Source organism: Cygnus atratus, chromosome 3, assembly GCF_013377495.2.
Source record: "Cygnus atratus isolate AKBS03 ecotype Queensland, Australia chromosome 3, CAtr_DNAZoo_HiC_assembly, whole genome shotgun sequence".
NCBI lineage: Eukaryota > Metazoa > Chordata > Aves > Anseriformes > Anatidae > Cygnus > Cygnus atratus.
The window spans coordinates 10,405,828-10,418,682 of NC_066364.1; the positions used below are offsets into that span (position 1 = coordinate 10,405,828).

At 37.8% G+C, this 12,855-nt stretch overlaps 1 protein-coding gene across 7 annotated transcripts in view; it reads left to right on the forward strand.

Annotated features, from left to right (window-relative positions):
• The window catches only part of PUM2 (pumilio RNA binding family member 2), a 70,215-nt gene that overhangs the window by 49,663 nt on the left and 7,697 nt on the right, over positions 1 to 12,855 (forward strand). For 2 of the 7 annotated variants that reach the window (XM_035560235.2, XM_050709896.1), the window contains exons 13-17: positions 2,234 to 2,470; positions 8,974 to 9,241; positions 9,797 to 9,926; positions 11,775 to 11,903; positions 12,153 to 12,290. In XM_035560235.2, the coding sequence (XP_035416128.1) occupies positions 2,234 to 2,470; positions 8,974 to 9,241; positions 9,797 to 9,926; positions 11,775 to 11,903; positions 12,153 to 12,290 (902 nt within the window). Of the gene's footprint in view, positions 1 to 2,233; positions 2,471 to 8,973; positions 9,242 to 9,796; positions 9,927 to 11,774; positions 11,910 to 12,152; positions 12,291 to 12,855 lie in introns of all 7 variants that reach the window. The other 5 variants (XM_035560236.2, XM_050709897.1, XM_035560237.2 and 2 more) reach the window with 3 other exon arrangements.

Below are 12,855 nucleotides of genomic sequence, written 5' to 3' on the forward strand. Positions count from 1 at the left end.
AAGAGGGCCGAGCTAATTCAATTTATCTTGTTTCCGTGAGCTTTGCTTGTGTGTGTGTAAAGATTCAGCTCAGCTGGCTCGTGGTAACTTGTCAAGCTGCAGTAATCTAGCTGAATGAGAAACCCTAAGGTTTAGACCCCCCCCACCCCCCCATAGTCAGTTGGAAAAATAACAGTCCATCCTGTAGCATTGTATTAACATGCACATAGTTCATCAGCTGAGCCAGAACCTGTAGAGGTAGTCTCAAACCTCAAGATTTCTTTCAACTGTTCCCTTAATTTGCTCTTCTTACTCTCAGTCTCCTTGCCTATTTAGCCCAGTATCTTTTCCTCCTGGCTTCTCCTCCAGTATGTGTGCCTTCCCAGCTTCCAGGCAACATTTATCTCCCCTCCTGCCCCCAGTATGTGTCTGTTGCTGCTCGTACTGTGTGGTGTTCCCATTATCAGCTAACCGTTCCAGGCTCTTTGCCCCACAGTCACATACACTTTCTATAGCCTAACTTTTCATCAGATCTGCTTTCTTTTCCATCCTCAGTTCCACCACTTCTGAAATTGCCTGCCAGTTTCCTTGCAGTCTCCTTGTTGGCTCCTTTGTCTGACCTTTCTCTCCTCCTGGTTCTAGTTTCATTTTTTTTTTCTGGTCTATTTCTTGTGTTTGGCTTTTGTCTCCTCTGCATTTGAAGTAGATAACTTCCTTTCCACACTGCCTGAGTGTCTTCTGAACACAAGGTGGGATCTTGGACAGCAGCTTTAGAGTCCATTTTTGACACAGTATATAGAAGCCTAGAAGTACAGTTGCAGGAAAACCTTTATCAGCCATCTCAGACATGCCATGAATGGGCAGGAGTTTGAGTTTTCAGCTACGAGTCTGTACCAGATCTCTGCTGAACTTGGATGAAATGTGATTTTACTAAGATTTCTGGCTCAAAGAGAGCATGAAAATAAAGGTCTCCTGTTGCTAACATGATGATCTGTGTAAATGAAAGCATTAATTTCTCAAATAATATGTGGCTGGGTTATTTCACTAAAGTCGAAGCATCTTTCCTGCTTTCCTAAAATGGCTGTGTCATTTGGGCAGAACGTATTTGAACAATTTGGTCCAAGGAGGTACTTGCCATGAAAAATATTAGCCACGTTGCTGATGTTAGGAACAGCCAACCTCTAGTCTCTTAAAATGGGAAGTATCAGGCGACCTTTATGCTGATGAGGGTAAGGAATATGGAAGTATAAACTTTGACCTTTTCATTTTTAAGATGAAGTAGAAACCAATCTTCCAAATTCAGCTGAAGAAGCAGCTTTACATTACCAAAATATCCATAGTCTTGGTTCATTGATATAATAATTTTCCAGTGTTTCAAATAGGCACTATAGTTAAATATTTCACTAGTATGCAACAGATAACAGAATTTAACATTTCTAAAAGCTTTCTGTTGTTCTCCTAATTTATCCTAGACTGTTCATCGCCCTGCTGAATGATGCTGTGCAGGATAACCAGTCCTTCACTAATACTCTGTTAGCCAAACAAAGCGTGTAATTTGTTTGTCAGAAATAGTGATAGCAGTAAAATTATGTTTTCAGTTTCTCACCTTAATTTTCGTATCTCTGCTCTGCTTCTCGTCTTCTTCTTAGCCTACTGCCTCTTTATATTATCTTTCCAAAATGCTTCTTTGAGAATCATAATTCTCTCAGGGAATTTTAAGTAGTCATTTGGTTTTTTTTTTCTAAAGATGAGGGGCTCACAAACAAGAGGAAGTTCAGAAACAGCTGAATAGTGACATAGTTTATTTTCTAAACCCTTAAAAATTTGTTTCTAGCCTTTTGCCTGCACTCAAGTATCGCTGACTAATAATTTCTGTTGGAAAAAAAATCTTGAAGAGTTTAGTGGGAATATCTTTAGAAGCACTTACTATATGCAGTGACACTGTAATCTCATAAATCTCGTGTTTGTCCCAACGCCTGAAGCCAGGGTGTTCAAATGGAGTACTGCAATATTACTGTGAGAAGTCTAGAATGAAATGTTGAAAGACATGGGCATTGATGAAATTACTTACCAGTGGTATGTTTATACCCACTTAGATTTACTTAAAAGCATGTGTGGTTATCACAGTAATTGTCTTTGTCATAACGATTGCTGTAATTATTGTGATCGCATCTGTTATTGCCCAGCTGTAGTTGGGGATTAGGTTTTATTCAGTTGACACTGTGTAATTAGGGTCTTTTTATTTCTTCTTCAGTTGGCAGTTCTGCAAGTAGTAGTGCCACAAGGAGAGATTCTCTATCTACTAGCTCTGACTTGTACAAAAGATCTAGTAGCAGCCTAGCACCCATAGGGCAGCCATTTTACAATAGTCTGGGATTTTCCTCCTCTCCAAGTCCAATAGGCATGCCTCTGCCAAGCCAAACTCCAGGACATTCACTTACGCCACCGCCATCACTTTCATCACATGGATCCTCATCCAGTTTGCATTTAGGTAAAAACAACAAAAACAAAAAACCAAAAAAAAAAAAACCAAAAACCACGTTTTGTTTGTTTGTGTGTATGTATTTCTATGTGTAAAATTATATGTTGCATAAGAGATGTCACGTTACCTTTGCTGTTAAACAGTTTTGTAATGAAGAGGGCCCCTTCCTGAAGGCTGAAGAGCACAGTCAAATGCTCGTTGATTTGACAGTGGAGGGCACTCAAGCTTTTTTGCAGTATCGGGCCAACAGCTGATTTTTCTTCCCTTGCAGATGGCCCAGTAAGATTTACCCACCTCTTTTGTACTATGTGAACTGTCTGCAGTATGCCGAGCAAAGGTGCATTATTTTTGTTTGTGCTCCAGTGTGTTCCCACTTAAGAACATTTTAAGACGAGTTTCGTGTTGAGCAGTGAAGTGATTTCCACTGCTGCCCCTTCCCATGATAAAGTGAGCAAAGCTGTCAATGTAATGTGTATTGAAAGGTGATTCTGAATCAGTGAGCCTGCTACCGTACGGCCCCGATGCTTTGCCAGGAAGACAAGTGCTTACCGCCAGGCTGGTGGAAGAAAAGAAAATGTATTTATTAAAGAAACAGCAAAAGCTTTGTCAGGGGTGGCTCTCTGTTATCAAATGTATTTTTAAGGAATGATGACAGTAATCTCAGAATTTTTTCAGCTAGCTAGATGACATGGGAGCTCAATCTTTAAAATAAACAAACATTAAAATCTAAAGAAACTCCACCACAGCCTACGTTATATTTAAGAGAATGCCTCTAACCTGAGGTTGCTTGATAAACTTCCTTTTTTTCACTGCAAATATTTGCAGTCATTTAATTTGAATGCTAAAATTGTACAACAAAACTGGGTACGATTATGAGATTGAGTTGCCTGTTGCTCCAGTGTGCACTCCTGGGCATGTAGTAGGAAACCTAACCCCTATACTTTGGTTTAGTGCAAATAAAACAGGAAAAAAATAATGAAAAGTGCCCAACAAAATACACTTTGTGAGAAATGTGTGATTTCTGTAACAATGTTAAAAGTAATTTAAATATATTACATTTGCAGTTCAGTATCCCCTTCATGGTTATGTGCTGAATACCCAAAGTAAAACTGGGCAAGGGGATGTTTCAGCACGTTTTATTTTTTTTACTTACCTTTTTTCCTTTTCCAGGTCTACAAAGTGCACCTTTGGGCTGAGACCAAGCATGGAAAGTTTCAGCCCAAATGGAGGCTTTTGAGAAAGTTCTGAACATCTGACAATGGGGTTATCATGGAAATCTTTTTCTTTCTTTCTTTCCAAAGTACTCTCACAATAGTTTTCATATTACTGAAAACTATACTTAAGCCAAATTTTGGAAGGCATTATCTAAAATTCAAAACATTTAAAGTCATGTTGCTTTACATCTGGTAAATGCTAAATAAAAGGCTTTTAAGTTTTGGAGAAAATAAGCTGCAGTCAGTATAGAGGACTACCTCTATCAGCAAAAAACGTTAATATATACTGATTATAATCTATTTCAGACTGTTTGGCAGTGTGAACTAAGTATAATATTTTGTTAAAATCATGTACTAGATCAGTGTGTAAAAAGCCAGAATGTACAGTTGTACTCTGAAAATTGACACGTTTTTGGCTTCCATGCTTGCAGCCTCTTCGTCTTCCACAAGCAGTGGACTTTGTTGATGGGTAAACTTTTTGCTGCCTTACCAAATCAATCTGAAGTTTTGAATTTGAGGCTCTCTTGCATATTTGCTTACATTAAAAAAATGCAGTGAATTTTTTAGCATTTCCTGCACTCTGCCCTTTGTGTTACGTCATCGTGCAGTTGCATCCACGGCACGCCATTGCAAAAAGTTGGAGACTTTTTCTGCAGTTGTCTGTCCTGTTAAATTTATTCTGCTTGTGTTCATCCAACACTCTTAGAAGATTTGTTTTGTTCTTACATTAAAAAAAAATACTAATAAAGGTGAAGCTTTTTCGCCAAATAAGAAATTACACCTGAAATCGAGCAGGGAGTGTATTTTGCGAAGGGTCACCCAGTCACTTTTCAGAGTAGAACAACATTGTAAGTTCATGTCTGCATGCAGTTTCCATTGGTACTCTGATAATGCCTGTCAAATGCAGCTCTCCCTCCACCTTCAAAACTTGTTGTCCTGCCTGCTTGTATCAACAGGTTCAGCTAAGTTTAACTCCTGTTTTAAAATGGGCATCAAACTCGGTTGCTCCTGTTTCAGCCACCAGAATACTAGAGCACAATCCTGGGGAAGGGTGCATGGTTTTATAACCCCTTTGTCAGACACTGCTGCAATTTGTAGCTTAAAAAAAAAAAAAAAAAAAAAAAAAAAAACAACAGTTTCCCTTTTACAAGAAACTTGTGATATTTTGCTGTTTTTATCTCTTCTCACCAACTCTTACCCAACGTCCTAAAATGGGAGCGCACTAATTACTTTGGTCTAGTGTCAGTTTTCCTGTATCTGAAGGGATTTATCGGTTGTTTGTAACTGCTTCTTTACTGTAATCAGTTGGAGCAGCAAGGTCATGAATTTGAACTACCCTTTCACTCCCAGGGACAAAAAGTTGCAAACAGAAGTATTCTTCCCGTGTTATAAAAATTCCTTTAGATTGGCAGCGCTTACTTGTTGAGTGGTACATTGCAGCAATTCAAGGGTTGGTTTTAGGGATAGGATTTTCAAAATCTGGGCTTTTGGAGGTACTTATTTTCAGTCTGTGCTTTGCAAACCAAGCTTGTTGGTAGATCAGGTCAGTGTTTTTAGGAACGGGTTGTTTTGGGTAATAGGGCTATGCCAAGGGACCTCCATTCTGGGGAACCTTGCGTTGCCTCTGTCGTGTACCTACTCTGTAGGACTTTGGTAAACCAGGCATAATAAGCACTTGCACTGATTCCTAAAATGCATATGCATGTATATATATAGTCTCACATACACGTACATAGTCTATTATTTCCCAGGAGTAGATGAAATGTTTACTCATTTTAGCTGAGGATGAGATTAAGCTGATTTTTTACAGATATAAAAATATTTTGTAGAAATCAAGTTTAACATGTTTATATAATTTTATATGTTTTACTAGAAAATAACATCGCTGACTGCATTTAAACAGCAGTTTCTGTGCAATAAATCTGTTTTATGTCTCGGTTAGAAATAATTGAACCAAATGCTTTGGTAATAAGTACTAACAGACTAACGCTATCAATAAATCTGCATAGATCTAGGTTTTAATATTTTTTCATACTGCCTTTTACATTAAATATGTTGTCTAAGTTGAGGAGTTAATAATTTAACATGATTCATCTCCTTAAAGCTTAGTAAAGCTCTGTTTTAGATGGCCAATGTGCCTTTTATGCCTCTGTGCCTCTTCTTCCCTATGGACTAGGCACTGGGATTTGGGTTCAATTAAACTGTAAAACAACTTAATAATATTCCTTGCATTGGAGATCTTCCTTTTACAAGATCAGGAGTGATAGCTAAGTGATTAGCTACAAGCTGCGTGCTTTATTCCCCAGTGGTTTGTAATTGTGCGGATGCACGGATTCCTGACAGCAGTCTTCTGAAGTGCCAGCATTTGCAGAAAAGTTTAGACTAGGTGTTTGATCAAGTAGGGTATGGTTTTCTGTGTGTGTTTTGTCCCAAAATAACTAGTGAGAACTAGCCTGTGTTACCTTCTGGTATGGAGTCAGACTCTTTAAAACAGGAGTTCTTGAAGAGGATGGGGATGTGGTAGGCTCACCAGGAGGATTTGGGTAACTAGAACTCAGATTTCAGTTTTTTAGCTCTAAGCCGTTCATAGTAAAAGCTTGTGGGAAGGAGAGCAATTGTCTTCAATGTCCACACTAAGGCTTAGATGGCTTTGGACAGAGAATTTAATGAGGCTGTAATATTTAAGAAAGTAGTCCTCTGTATACAAGAGTATAAGTAAGTACCTGTGGCAGTAGGATTTTATTTTTCGGGCTTTCTTATTTTTCAAATCTGAAAAGTTGTCACTGAACTACACCATTACCGCAGAAATAAAAAAAAAGTTAAAAGCTGATTTTTGTGAAAAAAGTCCATCAAATCACAGTTTTTATAATAGTTTCCAGGGTTTTACAGCTTAAGCTTTTGAAGTGTGACAGTTTCCTCTAGGAATGATGGATATATTATATTTTTAGCCATCCTGTGTTATGACCCTGCTTACTGTGATCATCTTAGGTAGTTTTGCAGGCTAGACAGGAGTCTCCCAGGTGCAGCATTGTCTTCTTAAGCCTTAAAAAGGGACCGTTCCCAAATTAGACTGAGGAAGGACTTGATTGATAATCTTGAGTGTGAATTGTATGCGTGCAGTTTTACTACACACACAGAACAGTTGTTGAAAAGTAGGAAGTTTCTTAATTTAATTGTTGGATAAATTAGCACATTTATTTCATACTTACATGGAGGCTCAAGTTTAAAAAATATGTTATTATTATTATTAATATATTATATAAAGATGGATAAACAATTCCTGACTCACATGTGCAATTTGACTGTCCATGCTAATTGCACCCATGCAGTATGTAAACTCATAACTGAAACTATCCTGTTAGTTTCTGGCAGAGAATCGAGCATGTGGTCAGGAAAGCAATAGAAATGTTAAAACAGCCCAATAAGGCTTCTTTTAAACGGGCTTTGCTGCCCTCTACTGGCACGAAATACTGTTACTGCACAGCACTTACAAGGCAGATAGGTTTCATTCCAGTGTTTTAATAATCTAGATCACAAATTCCATGTTTTCAGGTACATGGTTTCTCTGTTGTTTAGAAGGCCGTTCCTAGGAGAAGAATCACTGTAGAGCATCACTCTGCATCCTGCTTCACCTGCAGAATGTTGGGTTTCTTTTCTATTTGTCTGTTAGTATCATGTTGCTGTCGTTTCTCTTCTGGAAATAGTTGTAGTCAATGAAAACTAAAAATGATAGTTGAAGCTGATTTTTTTTCTGGCTAGAGAGAATTAAGAGGCTTTAATTTTAAACAAAGAAAAAACTAGTAATTTTTTAAGGTATTGTGGGACAAATTACTTACTGATTCTTTACTAATTCTTACCACTGAATTTTGAAAATTTAGAAATACTATGTTTATTTTAGGGCGTAATCCTATAGAATTCAATAAATGTGATGCTTGATACGTCTTGCAGAGCACTAACATATCAGATCCTGGTATTTCGATTTGACCTTTCAAAAAAGATACTTGACCATTAATATATTACCAGCCCACTGTAACTCTGTTGTTGCCTGGCCTTATAAATGCTTGGAACCAAAAGAAGGCTTGGCTGGGGCACTGTCAGCTGATACATTTTTTTGTTCACTTTGTAATAGAGCACCATTCAAACAGCACATACTGCAATTTGTTTTAAATTCAAATTTAGTTGCTTCTGTTGACTTTGACAGGGCTTTCAGTTACTTTCTAGATAATTTGTGGGGAAAATGAAAATATTTTTTCTTTTTCACTTTTTACTCAATGGTTTTAGCTTGGTATTTTTTGCATACTAGAGTTGAGGTACTATGTCCTGCTTGTTTTATAGCAGTATTTCTTTGAGAAAGCATACTGTAGTTGCAAAAGATGCATTGTTTGCATGCTTATTGTGATAATTGCTGCCTGTTGTGGAGGAGAGAGGCCTTGTGGCACAGTTCAGAGGGACGTGAAGTGATGGACGAGCAGTGTGAGAGGGGAAATTCACAGGGCTGGGAGAGGATAGCTGTAGGTGGGACCACTAGGAAAAGGAAAAGGACCAAAGCTTTAAAGCAGTTCAGCTCATAGAAAGGAAGGAAAGACAAAGTGTAGTGAGTGGTGCATGTTTTCACAGCCAGAGAAGGACTTGATGTTTTTAAAAGGAACTTGTTTAATGTCTTTTGGTTGTTTTAGAGTTAAGTAGAGCATTCTTAGTTACCCGCTTTGAAATTTGACACGTTTAGTGCTTAGAGAGAGGTACCAGATTTAAAGCCTGGGATGCTGAAGTCATCAAATTTCCTGCAGAACAGGTACAGCCTGACAAGAGGCATCACACGTGCCTCCCCAAAAAGGCCCTTTCACGCTGTGAATTGACAGAAAGGTACCTCAGCAGGGACTGAAGGGTAGTTCAGATTTCATGGTCTGTTTTGAAACAATTGGCTAACTTCAAGACTACTAACAAGAGTCTGAATCGGCGTTGCTTGTGAAGTGGAAATCTGCCCGCTAAGCCAAGGCCCACCCAGCCCTAAAGTTTCTGTATGTCTGGGTGGTCACTTTACTTGTTTCGTTATTCTCTTCTCACGAGATTTCTTTTCCTGGTGCCCTTCACGTAAAATGAAAACGAGGAGGAGAATGGTTTTATTTCTCGGCAGATAAAGCTATCTAACTCCTCAAACCAAAACGAGGTAAATGTAAATAACAAGACACCACTGTTGTTTCCTTTGGCTCCAAGGGTATCTGTAGTTGTAGTACACTTACTGTTTTGCTGTTGTTTATTTTCCTTACGGCTTTCACTGACAGAGCTGCTTCCTTGTAGGAGGACTGACAAATGGTAGTGGTCGCTATATTTCTGCAGCACCTGGAGCAGAAGCAAAGTATCGCAGTGCGGCAAGTACCTCCAGTCTTTTTAGCTCCACCAGTCAGCTCTTCCCTCCTTCACGCCTTCGTTACAGTAGGTCTGATATTATGCCTTCTGGACGCAGTCGATTGCTGGAAGATTTCAGAAATAATCGCTTCCCTAATCTTCAACTAAGAGACCTTGTTGGACATATTGTTGAATTTTCTCAAGATCAGCATGGTTCTAGGTAATTACTATAGTAAAGTTAATGATGTTTTACTGCTTTGATAATGCCATATTAACATTAAACGTGCGAATGAGCTGGGACTCCTCTTAATGCAAAGCATGCCAGTAATTGGAGCACGTGCTCTTACACTGACCCCTTTCTTTTCCAGGAAATTGCATTATACCAGTAGTATAAATTTAGCCGCTTATAGAAGTTTTCAGGTTAGGAACAGCCTTATAACTAGGCTTGTAAACCGTAGTTTTTAAGTATCAAAAAGGTGTTGATTAAGAAAACAAAATAGCTGGCATCTGGAATGTTAAAACCATTTTTAGCAATACATCATCAGGTACTTAGTTATTGTTCCTATTCTTTTAATCTTTAATACTTTTCAAATGAAAGTTTTAAGGATCATTATACCGAAATGCATCCTTTCATATGCAAAGGCACTACTTTCATTTTAATAAGTTCTATAATGTTGAATGCTCACTTCAGAGTGTTGAGGTGTCTCATTGAAACAGTGTTTGAGAGGTTTTCCTGTTGTTCATGTAAAGCATAATGTACATTTTTTGCACTTAGATTTATACAGCAAAAGCTAGAGCGAGCTACTCCAGCTGAGCGCCAGATGGTATTTAATGAGATCTTGCAAGCAGCATATCAATTGATGACTGATGTGTTTGGAAACTATGTAATACAGAAGTTCTTTGAGGTAAGCCTAACACAAAGTGTATGAACAGAAACTTGAATGAAAAGCTGTAAAGTCTGATTAAATTTAAATTTATTTTTTTTCTTAACATCATAGCAGAATTCTACTGGACTCTCACTACAGAACCCAGGGGTCTAATAGTGCACACGTGTTTTCTGTTCTGTTCCACCCCCTTTTTTCATAACAGGCCTGAGGATTATAGGCATTGCTTTCTTTTGCACTGGTGATGCACGTGATAGTGAGCAGCACTGGCTGCACACTCGAGCTTTTAGCTTAATTTGCGTAGACTTTCAGTTAGTGGTGGGGAACACAAAGATTTGAAGGATACTCGTAGTGGTTACTGCATCTTGGCAAAAAAGTGGGTCTGGAAAATGTTCTTGCACCCAGATAAATAGATGTGCGAATTTGGCCAGTGCTCTGAAGGAACTTTTATCAAACACTCTGTTCAGGCAGAAAAAAATTGAGGAAGGGCTGTCGTATGATACATTCAGTACTAGTAAAATTAGTATTTAAAACTGCTTTGCTTTTGTGTTGTTGTTGCCTTACCAAAGAACTACAAGATTTGACCTATGGAGTGGAGAAAAGGCAATGCCTATGTCTTGTGGGAAAAAAAAAAAAAAATACACAACGTAGGACAGATCTGAAGCATGGTGTACTTTAAATCAAGGACCATATCAAAATACTTCGTTGGATAGAAAGTGAAGCTGGAAAATGTTCAATAAGAAAAAGTTGCCCAATTAGAAATACGATGTTCACTCTACACAGGAATGTAATTTTTTAATAAGTCTACAAACCTACAAAATAGTGTGCTCATTTTTTTTGTCTTGATATTCTTTCTACAAAATCAGAATATCTTCTGAAAAGTGTGGCTGATGTACGGTATATAAGTTCTTGATCTTGCTCAAGAGAGAGAATTATTGACAATTGAGAGTTGTTTCATCTTAATTTTGCGTAAGAGTTCCCAAGAAAAATGCATTAGCCCTTACGTATATTAAGGGACTTTGTTCATCATCTAAGTGGGAGGGACAAGTTGTTGGAGCTTTCTTCAGAGCTTTTGGTGACTACAGGTGTGGGTTTAAGATTTCCCACGGGGTTGTGTTATTCTGAAGCCAGTCTGGCCTCTTCTGTGTTAAACAGGAAGCAAAACAGAAGGTTGTAGTGACACTGCGGAGGGAGTGATATTGGCAGGAGCTAGCTACTGCTTAAAAAATGTTGGTTGGATTATACTCTTAATACAGCCAGCATATAAAAACATTTTGATTTTGCTCTGCAGAGCTCAGGTATTTTTATATTTCCCAAAGTGCTCATGGTGGGAATCATCCTTCAAGTCACACGAAGTTACCAAGAAGCTGCTACGGGGCAGCTGCTTCTTTTTGTTATTTTTGGTTTCTCTTTCTCCTGTTACGTGCTTACCATATATAAGATGTAAGGTATAATGACCAATACAAATTTGAGATGCTGGAGAATATGTAATTTGAATTAGTGTGTTTTGGTAATCTGATGTAATTAATTTGGCTGATACCATTTGTCTAAATAGGTGGGTTATTGCATTTAAATCTTAATCTGTATTCCTACAGACAGTCATGTATAAACTACTTAGATTTTTTTTTTCTGCTGCCTTTAAAGTCATGCAGTTGAAAGCAGGTGTGTGACTGGAATGTAGAATATTGCAGAATGTTGCACTGAGGGGTGGGGGAAAGCTTTTGTAAATATACCTGTCAGAGGTAAAAAGGGAAAAATCATTCAAGGCCCAGTAAATCTTTAACACATCATGAAAGTTCTGACTCTGTCATGTAAATTCCAGCATACTTCATGTCTTCATTTGTTAACAGCATATTTATTTTCTTTTAGTTTGGAAGCCTGGATCAAAAGTTAGCCCTAGCAACACGCATACGTGGTCACGTTCTGCCATTAGCCCTACAGATGTATGGTTGCCGTGTTATTCAGAAAGCACTTGAGTCTATCTCACCTGACCAGCAGGTAATTGTAAGTTAGAACAATATTTTTTTTGTATTTCTTTTTAATAGCACCCACCTTTTTACTTGCTTAAATTGTGGATGGTTCCCTTCATTATGAAAAGCCCTAGGGACCAAAAATAGTTTAAATTATAAGGTTATGATATGCAAGTAGATGACCAGTGAATAGGAAAAGTGGACAGTTAGAATGAAAAGGGGACTTTTCCTTTTTTGAAGAAAAAAAATCACTGAAAAGATAACCTTTTTTTTCCAGAACGAAATGGTGAAAGAGTTGGATGGTCACGTTCTGAAATGTGTGAAAGATCAAAATGGAAACCATGTTGTCCAAAAATGTATTGAGTGTGTTCAGCCGCAGTCGCTCCAGTTCATCATTGATGCATTCAAAGGACAGGTAGTGTTAACAATTCGTTTCCTTTTCTGTAGGGTTGCTTTGATTTGCAGATCTTTCTCCATCATTTGCATATACAAGATAGCATTTGACACTTTACCAGTCAGCTTGTATTAAGTAGGATTAAAGGAGGGGATGATAAAATGGAAAAGCTGTTGAATAGACAGTTTACACGCTGTAAAAAGATGAATCTGTTGGAGCTGAGGATCTGGAAAACCTGTTTGGATGTGCTATAAATACCGATAGAAGTATTTGGCTTATGGCCAGGCTGTTTGAGTTTTGTGATGTGCAATTTTAAATTTCCTTTATAACTTTTAACATTGCTATTTTTGATGTAATAATAAAGTATCTGATCCGTGGCATATACTTTTCATTAAAATTTCCATTTTTTTCTTCTGTTGCTTATCTTGTATGTCTGTCTCAGTGTTTTCCAATTAATACCTATCATTAAGGAAATACTTTGAAGAAATAGTAATCTGTTCCCTACACATGGGGTAGTGTTAAGTGAAGGGCAGAAGGTATTTGTTTATTTAAGGATTTTTTTGTTATGTTTCCAACAAAATTACAT